Source organism: Perognathus longimembris, chromosome 24 (assembly GCF_023159225.1).
Source record: "Perognathus longimembris pacificus isolate PPM17 chromosome 24, ASM2315922v1, whole genome shotgun sequence".
In the NCBI taxonomy this organism is placed as follows: domain Eukaryota; kingdom Metazoa; phylum Chordata; class Mammalia; order Rodentia; family Heteromyidae; genus Perognathus; species Perognathus longimembris.
Genome location: NC_063184.1, coordinates 28,629,660 through 28,645,537, shown reverse-complemented (window position 1 = coordinate 28,645,537; position 15,878 = coordinate 28,629,660). Strand labels below are relative to the sequence as shown.

Below are 15,878 nucleotides of genomic sequence, written 5' to 3'. Positions count from 1 at the left end.
CTCATTTTCTTTATGCTATTACAATCTTTTTTGTCTTTGTTGGTGTTAGAGCTTGAACTCTGGGCCTGGGTGCTGTCCTTGAACTCTTTAGCTAGCTCAAGGCTAGTGCTCTACCACTTGAGCCACAGTGCCACTTTGGTTTTCTGGTGGTTAACTGAAGATAAGAGTCTCACAGACTTTCCTTCCCGGGCTGACTTTGAGCCATGATCCTCAGATCTCAGCCTCCTGAGTAGCCAGGATTACAGGTGTGAGCCACTGGTGCCCAGCTGTATTACAATCTTTAATTCACAGCACCACTTCTCTTCAGAAAACAACCTGTTCCTATTGTTCAAAACTGAAAATATGTACCTATTTTTCCTAAATCTCCGACTGTACATGTTTACTGTCTTTTTTGCAGATCTGAGCAGTACACCTAAAGAACTTTGAATCTTAGCTAAATTTTCCCTCAGAATTATTATAAACAATATAAACTGAAGGAAAAATGCCTTTAGGGAAAGAAATAATACAAGCTATACTACAAAATGTGTTATAAAATAATTTAAGATCCAAGAGGACTGGGACTTATGACCAAAATGGCATCAAGTGAGTGCTGTGTTTCTAACATTACAAATAAATGTGATTTCTCTGTATTTACCCTGAATGTCTTACTATTTTCATGATCTCATTAAACTCCTTCTAGGAAAACATAGGCTGCCTAAACCCAAAATAGGTCCTTTCCTTCACACCCACAGTGGAAAGATTCCTATAGAAGAGAATGCACTAATAACAAGTACACAGTGAGAAAGGCATGAAGTCACAAGTCCCAAAAAGCAGTACCCGAGGAACAAGGATCCTGACTCATTGTTCCAATCGTGCCATTCAAGAAAAGAACTGACCTAAAAAATGAGCTGAGAAAAACCGTGAAATTTATATTGATTTTTTTTTGTTCTACCTGGATATTGCAGCTTTTTCCATTATTTCCTGTTGAATAAGCCCAGATGGCTCAATGACATCCAGTATGATTATGCTCCACAACTTGTCTGATTCTGGCCGCTGCAACACAGCAGACTCATCCTCTACATGTCTCAGCCAAAACTCCAGTGTTTCCTTAGGAAAGTGATTGGCTTCAGATATGAGGTCCAGAGCAATACGATGCTGGTCTTTTTCCACAGAACTGTAAGGCTTAACCTGCCCAAGAGTGCCAGCAATGATAGGCAGGACAGAGAAGCCTTCAGACACATCTAACACGTAGAAAGGTTCGGGGATGTTCTGCGCAGTGTAACTCTGTCCGGTTCCACAGCACGCCTCATTATCCTGACACTGAGTATCCATAGCCTGACACAGCTTCTCCGGGGCCAATGACGACAACACTCTCTTCATTGCCATCTTAAAGCCTTCATGATATGAAGTGTTGTTGAGCAAAGCAATTTCGGTAGATTCCAATATACACATGTGCTCTACAGAGTCTGGTTTACTGGTCTGAAGGTTAGCCAAGGCACTACAGAGTTCAGCCTCATTTCCTAAAGATAGCAGGTCTTTATGGTCTTTATTCCTGGTAAAACTTTTCACAACTTCCATTTCATGGTCCAAATCCAAGACATTGATACTCTGGATTCTCAAGTAACAATCCTGACAAGATGCTTCCATTGTGATGTGGTCGCCAGGCTTTACCCAGTAGTCTTCATTAGCAAGATAGAAAAAAATTTTTAAAGCAATTGATTAATGTGGAGTGCTTTAAGTCAGAGTATCACACACACACACACACACACACACACACACACACACACACACACACACACACAAAACGTATCTCCCATCTATCCCCCTATCCTCAACTATCCCCCCCCCCATTCTTTAAAACACGTAAGGAAGGACTTACATCTAACCATTTAATGTTTTCCCATTTAGGGAAAACCTAAACTTTGAAGATTCTATGATTTGGAGAAATTTAAGAGCCCGAAGGCCTCTGTTACAATCACCTGCACCTGTGAATGTGTGCCTTTCCTGGGCCTTAAAGTCAGGACCTGGTATCCCTGAGTTTTTTGCTAGCTACTCAGGAGTCTGCAATCTGAGGATTGTGGCTTGAAGCCAACCTGGGCAGGAAAGTCCATTGAGACTCTTACCTTCGATTAACTACCAAAAAAAGCCAGAAGTGGAGCTCTGGCTCAAGTGCTAGAGCTCTAGCCCTGAGCAAAATCACTCAGGGACAGCACCTAGGCAATGAGTTCAAGCCCCACCACCAACCTAAAAAAGTAATAACAGTAATTGTTCTAGGCAGAAAATACCTATAATACAGATCTTCCCTAGGGAAGTTCATGGATCCCCAAACTCTAAAACTGCAAAATTCTGTGCTGCAGGTTTTGCACTCTTATCACCTAGTGCTCCCCAAATGCCATCTATCAGCTTCTCTAATGGATCAGAACACCTGTAATTAAAACAAGACTTTGCCAACATTTTCCGTCAAAACTAGATCAGCATTTCTTTCTCCTATTTGTAACTAGAAAACCCACTGAATGGTAAGTATTTCTGAGGATATACAGCAGAGTTCTGTCTCAATCTCTTCTCAATTATATGTATTAGATACTTAAATTTACTTTTGAAAAAGAAAAATAACGTCTCTCCTGATGGAAAACTTCATATCCAAAGTCGTTCCTTCTCCCCATTTTAGTGCATGAAACCAACAATTAAAAAAAAAATTGAAACGAGAGAAGCCTACCTGCCAGGTCCTGCACAGGGCACACAGCCTGCTCCCAGCAGGTCTCCTCGCTAGGACTGGTGGACAGACTGTGCTCCTCGTCGAGCTGGAGCACAAACCACACCACAAGGGCATCCAGTGTGCCTTCCTTAGTAACAGGGACACTGATCTGGCCAGGTGTTTTAGTTGCAAGGCTTTTCAATTCCTGGAAAAAGCAATGGGAGGATTTGGTACACTGGAATGTGCACTGTCTCAGTATCACACTGTTCAATCCCTTGGCTTCTCAGGCCTGCCCTCGGGAAATGAGCGCTTCGGTGCTTAGAACTATCTACAGCACAATGCTTGAGAAGTTGTGGCCTATTACACTGGAGTACTACCCAGTTGCTAAAAAGAATGCATGCTACTGATGTAGCAAAAAGACCCTAATATACTGCTAGATGACAAAAGACAGGGGCTGGGGATATAGCCTAGTGGCAAGAGTGCCTGCCTCGGATACACGAGTCCCTAGGTTCGATTCCCCAGCACCACATATACAGAAAACGGCCAGAAGCGGCGCTGTGGCTCAAGTGGCAGAGTGCTAGCCTTGAGCGGGAAGAAGCCAGGGACAGGGCTCAGGCCCTGAGTCCAAGGCCCAGGACTGGCCAAAAAAATAAAAAAATAAAAAAATAAAATATTCATTTAAAAAAAAAAAAAAAAGGGCTGGGGATATGGCCTAGTGGCAAGAGAGCTTGCCTCGTATACATGAGGCCCTGGGTTCGATTCCCCAGAACCACATATACAGAAAACAGCCAGAAGTGGCGCTGTGGCTCAAGTGGCAGAGTGTTAGCCTTGAGCAAAAGGAAGCCAGGGACAGTGCTCAAGCCCTGAGTCCAAGGCCCAGGACTGGCCAAAAAAAAAAAAAAAAAACAAAACAAGACAAAAGATAGTAGTAAATCAATATGGATTACGTGTGTGTGAGTGAGAGAGACAGAGAGAGAGGAGAGACAGAGAGAGGGACAGAGAGAGAGAGAGAGAGATTGGGAAGGTTGTGGTTAGTTTAGGCAAAAAGTTTATCTCAACCAATAAAAAAGCTGAGCATGCTGATGCACATCATCCTAGCTACATGCATACAAAACTAGTAAGTCTGTCATTTATATATATACATATATATGGGGGGGGGGTGGTCATGAGAACTTGAACTTAGGGCCTGGACACTGTCCCTGGGCTTTATGCTCTACCACTTCGAGCCACAGCACCACTTCCAGTTTTCTGGTTGTTAATTAGAGGTTAAAAGTCTCATAAACTTTCTTACCCCCAGCTGTTTGAAACCTCAGATCTCAGCGTCCCGAGAAGCTAGGATTACAGCTGTGAGCCACCAGTGCCCGGCTCATGTTCTATATATCATTTTAAACAATGCATAAAGTTGAGTGCTTGAATAATCCAATTTTTGTTTTTACCTGAAGATTATTAAAATCAACTTTCATAATTTCAAAGTACTCTGTCAAAGCCAAATACCCTCCAGATATTCGACTCATCTTCTCAGTTGTATAAGGCTCAACTGTTTCTTCAGTATCAAGAGGAGAATAAGCTGGACTCTGAAATTTCACATTTGGTGGCAAATGGATACCAGCAACATCCTTAACAACCACTCTGGTGAGAGATGCAGTTTATGAAAAAAAAAAAAGAAGAGGGAGATGAATCAGGAAATATCACCTAATATTGAGTCTGGAAAAAGAAATATACAAAAATTAGGTAGGACCTTATGCATAAAGGCTTCTTAAATAACACACACATATATATGTACAAGTATGTGTATATGTTGAACAAAACAGAAACCCGGCATGTGTGTATGCAGGCGTGCATGTGCACACACACACATCTCATAATATGAATTATTTGCACAAATTCAAATGAGATCACATTGATAGATGGTCTCTGACATCAAGAGAGTAGCTACTTCTGAAGGGGTAAGGGCCCTGGTAATCCAAAAGGGTTTCTTCCTGGATACTTTCTAGTATGGTAGTGCATTGATCCTCAATCAAGAGTAGAGGTTCCCCAAGTGAGTCAACTTAATGAAAATTAATCAGAACATAAATTTCTGACATATGCATTTGCGGTAAAACTGTTTTACTCATAAAATTTGCACTGAAAAATACTTCATGACCACTTTAGCTACATTCTTATATAAAAAGAAATATTTCTAATCTCATCTCAACTCAAAAGCATATATTTTCAGGGTTTTGAAATGCAAACGGCCTTTTAGAAATTACTTTACTTTATTAAAAAAGAAAAAAAGAGTGACATGGGGAAAGGGGAGGCGGGGGAAAATGAGGGAGGCGGTAACAAGTTGAGTAAGAAATGTACTTGCCTTACATCTGAAACTGTAACCCCCGTGTACTTCACTTTGACAATAAAGAAAAAAAATTAAAAATAAAAAGAGTAATCAGCTGGCCACTGATGGCTCATGCCTGTAATCCTAGCTACTCCAGAGGCTGGGATCTGAGGACTGTGGTTTGAAGCCAGCCAGGGCAGTCCATGAGACTCTTAACTCCAATTAACCCCCAAAAGCCAAAGTGGGGCTGTGGCTCAATTGGCAGAGTGCTAGCCCTGAGCAAAAAAGCTTAGGGACAGCACCCAGGCCCCAAGTTCAAGCCCCAGGACCAACACAGACACACATATACACACAAATACACACATATATACATATACATAGTTTTGAAACAAAATATGTGGCAAGTTACTTTTAGTTTATTAAAAAATATAGAAATACAAAAGTGAACATCTTCACCGTACTCATTTCTTCATTATTAAACACTCGACATATATCTTGCAATCATTTTTAAAAATTTGTATTTAATATGAATATTATTGACAAAAATATACCTATTTTCCTCTGCTCTTATCTAATTTTGAAAATCATCCTAGCTTATAGAAGTTTCCAGAACAATATAGAAAACTCCCACAAGCTTTAAAGTGTTTTGCTACATTCATGTTCTCTATACATGATTTTTCCTGCACCATTTGACAATAGGCTGAGCCCATCTATACTTTCAATAGACACTTCAGTGTTATTTATTACAAATAATAAAAATTTCTTAATCCTAGTACTGCTATCTGTTTAAGTATTTTCCAACCAACAACTTGTATTCTATGTTTTGTTTTTTTGCCAGTTCTGGGCCTTGGACTCAGGGCCTGAGCACTGTCCCTGGCTTCTTTTTTTTTTTTTTTTGCTCAAGGCTAGCACTCTGCCACTTGAGCCACAGCACCACTTCTGGCCATTTTCTACATATGTGGTGCTGGGGAATCGAACCCAGGGCTTCATGTATATGAGGCGAGCACTCTTGCCACTAGGCCATATTCCCAATCCTGTATTCTATGTTTTTGTCAACTGTCTTTTTTTTTTTTTTTTGGCCAGTCCTGGGCCTTAGACTCAGGGCCTGAGCACTGTCCCTGGCTTCTTCCTGCTCAAGGCTATCACTCTGCCACTTGAGCCACAGCGCCGCTTCTGGCCGTTTTCTGTATATGTGGTGCTGGGGAATCGAACCTAGGGCCTCGTGTATCCGAGGCAGGCACTCTTGCCACTAGGCTATATCCCCAGCCCCATGTCAACTGTCTTTTTAACCTCCTTTAGTCTGGAACAATTCCTCATGTTTCCTTTGCTCTCCCAACACTGAAATTTTTGAAAGTAGGCCAGTTATCACAAAGAACGGTCCAATTTGAGTTTACATGTGCTTTCCACACAACTAGATACTGCTTTTACATTCTGTATGCAATACCATCTGAATGATGAGTTGTTACTTAGGAATCTTAATGGTGATGTTAACTTCAATCACTTGGTAAAGATGATATATGGTTTCTTCTTGCACACTTACAATTTTCCTTCTGTAATAAGTACTTTGTGTACTTTTCTGTACAAGTACATAAATACCTGATCCTCACCAAATTTGCCCTATGACTTTTAGTATCCATTCATGATTCTTGTCTGCATCTTTATATGACAGTTGCAAACAGTCATTCTGCACCATTTCTCTATATTATTCTATATTTGTTGGAGATAAAAGTCTCAGGATCTTTCCTGCCTAGAATAGCTTGAACTATGATCCTCAAATCTCAGCCTCCTAAGTGGCTAGGATTACAGGCATGAGCCACTGGCACCCAGCTACTTGGCTAGAACACAGATTCTTATTTGAGGATTTAATCCTTAAGTAATGTCTTCAGTTGTGTGTCTTCAGTTCTTAAATTGTCCTGTATTTGGCTAGTGGAGGCATGCCACATGAGAGCCAAGCATAGTGGCATATTCATATAGTTTCAGCACTCAGAGGATCAAACAGGAAGATCACAAGTTTAAGGCCTCTGAATACATTGTGTGTAGCAAAAATTCTTTGAAGTATAGTATTCAAGTATACTTTAAAGTTTGCTATTATTTTCTCTTGTTAGGTATGCCAGGCTAGCCTCAAATTCACTATGTAGCCCAGTTTGCCCTCTAACAAAGAGCTTCCTCTCCCTGAACACTGGGATTATAGAAGTACTATTACCATACCACACCAATGGAAATACAGTACTACTAAAATTATTATTTTTAAACATTTACTATTCAGTCACTTACCTGTGGTGTCTTCTTATCTCTGCACATTCTACTGCTATCCCATATATAATAGCACTTGCTGGTATAACTTTCCCATACTTTTCACAATTACCATTTTCACCTTTGGTCTGAAAACATAGCAATAAAAGTCTATTACATAAACAAAAATATGCAAATGATAAGCTACACAAATTCATGAGAAAAAAAATTAGAAAGTAAAGACAAGTCGGTTAAAGGTATTTTCTCCCTAAAAGTATATATATTAGCTTATTTATAACATAATTACAAAGGAAGGAGGGACAGACTGAGAGACAGAAGTTTGCATAGGCAATGAATTTAGAATATGACTTTGAAAATCCAAAATATCATTACTTTCTTGAGAAAGAAATAGCTGAAAGTGATGCTGTGGCTCAAGTGGTAGAGCACAGGCCTTAAGCTCCAAAAGCTCAGGAACAGCGTGTAGGCCCTGAGTTCAAAAACCAGGACCAGCAAAAAAAAAAGAAATTGCTATTCTTTCCACTTTTAACTACTTATTTTAAGTTCACTTCATTTTTATAATGAATTTTTTATTACATGCTAAAAAATTCAATGTAAAATATAATAGTGCTGTTTAATCAGTAACTTAGGTCCAACAAGCACCTTGTAACTATACCAAGCCTAACAAGGTTACTTTACTTCCTTTTGATGATTTTCCAAAATTCCAAGCAGTGAGGAGTGTGAGATTGAAAGCACCTCCCTCAACAACCATACTGAAAAACTCCACGGTCAGTCCCTCCACAAAGCCACCTCAATTCCTCATCTGAACACGCAGATATACATGCTCCCTCATGGCTCTCCTTTCAACTACACAGTATGTACCCGACAGTGGGAATTACATTCCATATCATTTCTAAATACTTTAGGGGCCTCATAACTCGCTAATGAACCTGAAAATAATGAGTTATTTATCAAATGTAAGTGGTTTTATGCTGCTTACCTTTGGTGGCAAAAGTAAATGCTCCCATGCATGAATTAAACTCTCCACAATTCCTTCTCCAAATAAACCTGCATCGACAGTTTCTGTTACAACTAGGGACACTCTATAGAATGATGTTTTAAAGATATATGTAAGTAAAATGACATGCTAGTTATATAAAGATGTCAAAGCTGACAATAGTGTTTATTATAGAAACAGTCCACACGGCAACTTTTTCACACATTTCAGTTCAGTAGTCCCAAGTCATGAGGAACTGGACTCTAAGGTTCCTCTGGTTCTTGTTCTCCACTATCCACTGACTCCTTCCTCTCCTTGGAGTGAGGAGAATAACATACCACTCTTCTTCCAGTACCTGAAGTCCTCAAGAGGAGCTCATTCCCATTACCTTTCCCAGGCCCCTTCCTTAGTGACACTTAGTGCTAATGTTAACACTCCATAAAATATACTGTTGCACCAACAACTCCTTGCTTGTCGGAATAAGCTGTCTTTTTCAGCTGTAACTTTTCTTGATCTACAATAAGAAGAAGAATGTCCCTGAGAGCCCTACTGTTCAAAAACTCCAATCTTTATCATCTATGATACTGTATTGCCCAAGTTTGCCTCTTACATGTCCATTGTGTCTCTTTTGTCACTTCTTGAGTTTCCACAAAGCCTATCCTGAGTCGGTTCATGTATCCATTCTTTCTAGAAAATTCTACTTAAAGATATTCCAAAATAATATTTCTCTTCTAAACTCCTTTGGCTTTACTGCCAGTCTCATTCATTTGTACTTTGAAGACAAAGACAAGTTTCATGAGTATTCCTCATCTTCCTATCTACGTCATAAGTGTCCTGAGTGCAAGAAAGAATTTTCCTGAGTGCCTAAACCAAATATTATGCCTATTAACAGAATAATTAATATTCATAATTGCACACATTTCAAATATGGATGGTGTCCCAGATTATCTAGACTAACATCTGAAAATCTAGAGATTTAAGGTCAAAATGAATAAACAGGCTGAACTAAAATTCATATACACTGATTAAAATATAATAGATCTTTCAACAACTGTGTGAGAAAAATACAAAAAAAACCACACTACTGAATTAAAGTAACCATGGGCTGACCAGTGTGCATCCACTCCTCAACTCTTGGGTTAAACTCTAACCTCCAATATGACAGTATTTAGAAAAGGAGCTTAAGAGGTCACAAACGTTAAACGAAGGCTCCAGGATGGAACCCTAATGTAATAGTATTAGTGTCTTTATAAAAGGAGACAATTCCCAGACCATTCACACACAGGAGAAAAGCCATGTAAAGACACAGATTGAAGGTGATAATCTTCAAGGTAAGAAAAGAGCCTTCACTTGCGAATATCCACATCTCTTGTTTAAGCTATATAGTCTGTAGTATTTCATTAAGCCAAACTGAACACAATAGAATTAGCATAATAACACAATTCAGGACAGTGTTTCTTAAAAATATTTTTGTTGTTGTTTTCCCATAAAAGTGAGATGTACCTGCCTTAACAATCTAATTTTAGTTCTCTAATGGGAACAAATGCAGAGACTATTGAAAAGTGTAAGTATATGCAGCATTATGAGAATAAAGTCCAAAATAACTTCTTTCAATATCAACTGAATTTAAGTATTATAGGGAAATAACCCAAAAGATGTCATAAAAACAAGTGCTGTATTTAAAAAAGAAGTTCCTAAAATGATGGTGTCAGACCAGATGATCTTGAAATCCCTTCTAGTTCTAAAATTCCGACACTTTTGTGATATATATCACAGTGAGACAACATACCAAAAAGCCAAGAAGTAGAGCAAAAAGCCAAGAAGTACAAAGCATTTAATGGGCAGAGGCCAAAAATCATTGGCAAGTGACACTTTCAAAACTTTCATTTTAAACATAGGCATTAACACAAGAGTCCATTATTTCAGCTCTGATCATGGGGGGATGGATTACTGGGTTTTTGTTTGGGGGTTGTGAACTCAAGGCCTTGTTTCTTGTGAGGCAGACACTCTACCACTTGAGTAACATTCCTAGTCCTTTTTTGTTCTATTTATTGGCTAGGGTCTTTTTTGTCCTGGGGCTAGCTAGCATCAGAGTTCAATCCTTCTACTTATGCCTTCGATATAGATGGGATCACAAATGTGAACCACCATACAAGGCTTTTTTTTAAGATGGTAACTTCTTGATAACTTCTGTCCTGGGATCAGCTTTGAACTGTAATTCTCTTCTACCTCTCAAGTGACTAGAATTATAGATATGCATCACCACACTGAACTTATTTTTAAAGTTACTGATCACAAATTAGAACACTGGAATCTAAAGTTTATTAAATCCTTTGCCAAAGATTTTTCCAAAGATCTTAATTTTTTTTTTCTGTGATCACTCTTACAACGCTATTAGGCAAATCTATCTTTCATTAAACTATCTTTACAAACTAAAGAGTGTTAGCCATTTTTTTTGTTAGGACTAGACACTGGAAATGTATCTTATTTCTAACCAAATAAAATAGTGAGTTATAAACAAAAAAACTTGTAATACCTTTCAGGAATATGTTTTGGAATTTCTATGTCAAGTGACTTCATGTGTAAGAGTTTTATTCCTCTGTCCATCTTGTTTGCGGCCACGACGTCACGGGCAAGTTCAAACATGGTCTTGGATAACTCACATGCATATACTGACTGTGCCCCAGCATTTTTAGCGAACATACTAGGAAGGAGAAAAGGACTCTGTCAAGATGTTAACAGAATTATAAAGCTAGAAAATGGAGCTTTTATTCTTTAATCATTACTCATTCTGCGGCCTCAGCACTGAAGAAAAAAATAATTTTCTTGCCTAGAAAAAAAAAATCACTCAATATGCACGAAGCACACTTCTTAATAAGACAAATGAGAAAACTGCCAGGAGGCTTTCTAACATCCACCAGCACAATGTTAATACAAAGAAATTCTCTTAGCTAATTACTCAAAATTTCAATCCCAAATTTTTCTTAGCAGTCTTCCACAACTCTTAACAAAACTGTAGTGAAAAACAGAATGATAATCATTGTATGAGCAACCTTCAAATTATAAGAAACAAGTGCTACTTTAAAATTCCAATGCTAAATTTTTTTTTTTTTTTTTTGGCCAGTCCTGGGCCTTGGACTCAGGGCCTGAGCACTGTCCCTGGCTTCTTCCCGCTCAAGGCTAGCACTCCGCCACTTGAGCCACAGCGCCGCTTCTGGCCGTTTTCTGTATATGTGGTGCTAGGGAATCGAACCTAGGGCCTCGTGTATCCGAGGCAGGCACTCTTGCCACTAGGCTATATCCCCAGCCCCCCAATGCTAAATTTTTGGTATCTGGAATAAGTACCAATTTACATTAATATGGATGAAAATACAACCAGAAAGCAATTACAACAAACCTCAGTATTCCAGTTCCTGCTCCAATGTCCAGAACACTTTTTGACCCCAAAAGGACGGCCTTTTGGATTGCTGCATTGTAGGCAAGGTTCCTTCTGGTGTCATTCAGCATAATAAAGTGCCAGCGCTCGACCAACCAATTCGCAACACGATAAAAATTCTCCTTTGCATCATTGAAGTCAGGGTTTAACTTTACCGCTTTATGAAAATATCCAGCTGCTTCATCTCTAAAGCCCATTCTAGAACCAAAAACAAAAAGTTATAGACAAAACACATTCAACTATATGTGATTACTCACATCTAGTCTGAGAATCCCTTACTAAGCACTCAAAACCAAAAGAATGTAGCAGCATATGTCCTTTGGAAAGCTTTCTGTGTGGCTCATGCTTGTAATCCTAACTACACAGGAGGCTAAGATATGAGGATTGCGACTCGAAGCAAGCCCAGGCAGGAAAGTCCATGAAACTCTTATCTCCAATGAAGTACTCAGAAAAAGCTGGAAGTGGCAACTAGCCTTGAGCCAAAGAAGCTCAGGGATAGAACTCAGGCACTGAACTTTAGACCCTGGGGGGGGGGGGGGGGGGAGAGAGACAGAGAGAGAGAGAGACAGAGACAGAGACAGAGAGACAGACAGAGAGGAGCAAATTATCATGCCGCCTGGAATGGTGTTTTCCAAATTTGTCCTTTCTTGAAATAGGTAATTGTTTGCTGGCCAATATGGTTATACAGTACGTGATAGCAGACAGCTCATATAACATTAGATTTCAGCATACAAAGTGTTTGCACATGAAAGCTCTCTGCCCACGTGTGTATTCACAATGTCAAGTTGCTACACAAATTTCTAAGCACTTGGTTATATTGCAAGACTCAACAGGTATGTCAGTAATATTAGTGAGTTAAAAAAACTTCACCTAGCCATTTATTTTGTTTAAATTTGATGCTATTGGACTAACAAAAGGTTATAAGGTTAAAACATTCCATATACTTCCAGAGAGAAAGCTATACTTTCTCTCCTACAACAGGGATTCTTTTAGCAGACAGTTTTTAATTAGAAAATGCATGGGGGGGGGGGGACAAAAAACACCACTAGCACAGATAATATAGGGATAAATGATTTCTATATAGTAAATGATATAATACAAATTTTATGATATTACAGATTATATATGCTATTCCTATTTTTTATTTCTCCTTATTTGTTACTAGCTATACTTCATTACAACAACTACCTATTAATTCCTCACATTAAAGTTTCCCTTATCAAAGTACTTAAATCTCCAGGCATGGTGGTACGATGCAGGCAGTTGGTTTGAGTCCATGAGTTCTAGACCAGACTGCAACCAAGAAGACCAGTGAGGCCCCATCTCAAACAAAGCAAATTACTGGATAATTTATCCCTTATTCCAACTGATACAGAATAATACTCAGCAAGTAATGAAGATATTAGTACAAACCTGAAAAGATGTTCCCCCATACTATTACAAATCACTTCATCATCAGGAAATAGTTCTAAGGCCTGCTCATAACAACTGAGTAAGTCTTGGATTCGACTGAGTGCATCAAGTTCTTCCGCCCATTTGAACAACGTATACTGAAAGGTTTCCTTTACAAACAAGAAAAAAAGTTAGTTAATAAGGACAAAGAAAACACAAGTGAAACTGAAGACTCAAGAGGATATAAAGTGAAGGATCACTTTAAATTTCAATGAACTTTAATCGGCACTGTTTGCTGAAAAAATGAATTTTATCACCTATATCTCAATAATTTCCAGAATTAAGCTGATCACTCTCTTTCCATGCTTAGCTGCCATACCACAAAATCTCTTGATGTTCTCCTATTTCTTTTTTCTGGACCTGTGTTTCTGCAGTTTGTCCTTGACCCTCTTCTCTTTTCTTATTCATTTCCAATGCATTAACCTTATCCCCTATTTGCTAATGATGATATATCCACATTTCAGATGTTCATCAACCAGAGAGGCATCAGGGCCCCCATCTCCTCAAATGTGGCTCTTTTCTAATATTTTCCCAGCATTCAATGGGCTAGACTGAGCTAAATCAAAATGATGAACAAGACAAATTTTGTTCCTTTTTTCACAGAGATAAAGATGATGGATCCATCATATTTCTCTCACAGGACGTAAAGTTAAGGTATCTCTCAACCTCACTCCACAAAGTGACTTTTTAATGCTACCTTAACTCCATATGCAATGTCTCACATGAGCCAATGCTCTTCCAATATCTTAATGTCTGGAACTGCCTCCCCTCCCCACCCTAAGTGTTGCGACTTAGCCTGGCCCTGTAACTACTTGCTGTATGTAGTACAGCAATAGCTTTCTCACTGTCAGCTTAGCTCAGGTCTCCTCTCCTCACAGCCATTTTCCATATTTCAACAACTGCAGAAAGAAGGCAGACTTGGACAGTCCAGCTTTGTTAAGAAAACATTAAGGGAAAGGGGGTGGGGGGTATGAGGGAGGAGGTAACAAACAGTACAAGTAATGTATCCAATGCCTAATGTATGAAACTGTAACCTCTCTTTACATCAGTTTGATAATAAAAATTTGAAAAAAAGAAAATATTAATACCTTCACATAGTTTACATAAAGGAGCATACACTGAAACTGAATCTTGATGGAGTTGGCTGGACAGGCAAGGATAAGGAAGGGGATTCTAGAGTGTAGGGAGAAAAATAAGAGATTCTACTGAATGGACCAGGGGGGTGACAGGTAAATTAGCTGGAAGTGAGTGGAGAGGAAGGAACAAGAAATGACACTTTTGGGGCTGGGGATATGGCCTAGTGGTAAGAGAGCTTGCCTCCCATACATGAAGCCCCCGGTTCCATTCCCCAGCACCACATATACAGAAAATGGCCAGAAGTGGCGCTGTGGCTCAAGTGGCAGAGTGCTAGCCTTGAGCAAAAAGAAGCCAGGGACAGTGCTCAGGCCCTGAGTCCAAGGCCCAGGACTGGCCAAAAAAAAAAGAAATGACACTTTTGCAGAGATAGAACCCTATTGAATACCATCCAATTTTTGCATATGTGTTTTTGTCCACTGCTAAGGAATAGATCCCAGTGCCTCACCTCACACATTTTGCAAGTGCCACAACACTCCAGGCCATTTTAAAAACACTAAATATCTTTAAGAGAGATAGTGTCCCTATTTACAATAAAGGAAACTAAGGAGCAAACAACTTTGAAAAGAACACTTAGATTGACCCATTCATTACTCTACTGCTGTCTACGTAGAGAAGAAAAAGGATCTCCACACAACGTCCCCTCCTGAAATTTAAGTGAACAACAAAAGACGAGATGCTACTGACATCTAGCGGGTGGGACTGAGATAGACCACTTGCTCTCATTCTACACGAGACAGGACAGCCCTCCTTCCCCACTGAAAGGAATTATTCTACCTAAAATGTCAATAGTATTGGGGATGAGAAACCCTGCACAAAATGAAGAGGCTAAAACGGAACAGGAAGTTGAAGCCATTTTTGATATTTTAAATTCTAAAACTGCTTGGAGAAGACTGGAGTGGGGGGGGGGGAGGAATGGTGTTCCAAGAATAACTTAAAATCGTCAATAACTGAAGCCAAAGATTACTTTAGGTTCAAGGCACTGTATTCTACGACAGTGACCCACACAATCATTCCTTCCACATACAAGCAAATACAGATGCAGAAGTCTCCCAAGGCAAGGGCACTTAGATTACTAGATTACCCGGTGAGAAAAGGGCCACGGGGACCCGCCTCGTTTTGCAATTCGTGCATCTTTGGGATTTTAAGAAAGACGGTTTTGCAACGGAGGCGTGACATTTAATTGTTCCCAAATAAAAACAAAACAACAACAACAAAAAACCTGTGGTAGAGAGGGAGGAAATGTGAAGAGCAGCCGCCCCTCCCGTCGCGCCCGCAGGCCCGCCGGGGCGGGGGCCTCTCCTCACCTTCACGCCGTCTTTCAGCTCCGGGGCCAGGCTGAGCACGAGGAGGTAATGCGCGTAGGCCGTGCCGAAGTCCCGGGCTGCGAGGCAGTGCTCGGCGCTCTGCAGGGACCGCGACACCAGCTCGTCCCGGCCCGCAGCCATGGCAGCGCCCCGGCGGGGCCGGGGCCGGGGCCTGGACCTCGAGTGCGGCATGGCCAAGTCACGGCTGGCGGGAAGCTCAGAGGGAAACGGAAAACAAACAAACCGTCTCGACGTTACATTCCCGGGCAACCCAGACTCATTAAGTTCCGGCTGGGCGACAGGTGCGCGCGCCCGCCGGCCGTCCGACCACAGGCTCC

At 40.2% G+C, this 15,878-nt stretch overlaps 2 protein-coding genes across 7 annotated transcripts in view; one reads left to right on the top strand and one right to left on the bottom strand.

Annotated features, from left to right (window-relative positions):
* The window catches only part of Tmem184c (transmembrane protein 184C), a 24,322-nt gene extending 21,040 nt beyond the window's left edge, over positions 1-3,282 (top strand). Inside the window, exon 13 of the transcript XR_007209040.1 lies at positions 3,270-3,282. The gene's annotated coding sequence lies outside the window, so the exon portion shown is untranslated. The remainder of the gene's footprint in view (positions 1-3,269) is intronic.
* Positions 1-15,878, bottom strand: part of Prmt9 (protein arginine methyltransferase 9) — an 18,763-nt gene extending 2,885 nt beyond the window's left edge. The window contains exons 1-9 of one of the 6 annotated variants that reach the window (XM_048333748.1): positions 15,541-15,878; positions 13,061-13,209; positions 11,609-11,845; positions 10,748-10,915; positions 8,215-8,317; positions 7,260-7,372; positions 4,111-4,303; positions 2,696-2,879; positions 932-1,658 (exon numbers count right to left, since the gene is read on the bottom strand). In XM_048333748.1, the coding sequence (XP_048189705.1) occupies positions 932-1,658; positions 2,696-2,879; positions 4,111-4,303; positions 7,260-7,372; positions 8,215-8,317; positions 10,748-10,915; positions 11,609-11,845; positions 13,061-13,209; positions 15,541-15,732 (2,066 nt within the window). In that variant the 5' untranslated portion in view covers positions 15,733-15,878. Of the gene's footprint in view, positions 1-931; positions 1,659-2,695; positions 2,880-4,110; positions 4,304-7,259; positions 7,373-8,214; positions 8,352-10,747; positions 10,916-11,608; positions 11,846-13,060; positions 13,210-15,540 lie in introns of those variants that run through there. The other 5 variants (XM_048333749.1, XM_048333750.1, XM_048333752.1 and 2 more) reach the window with 5 other exon arrangements.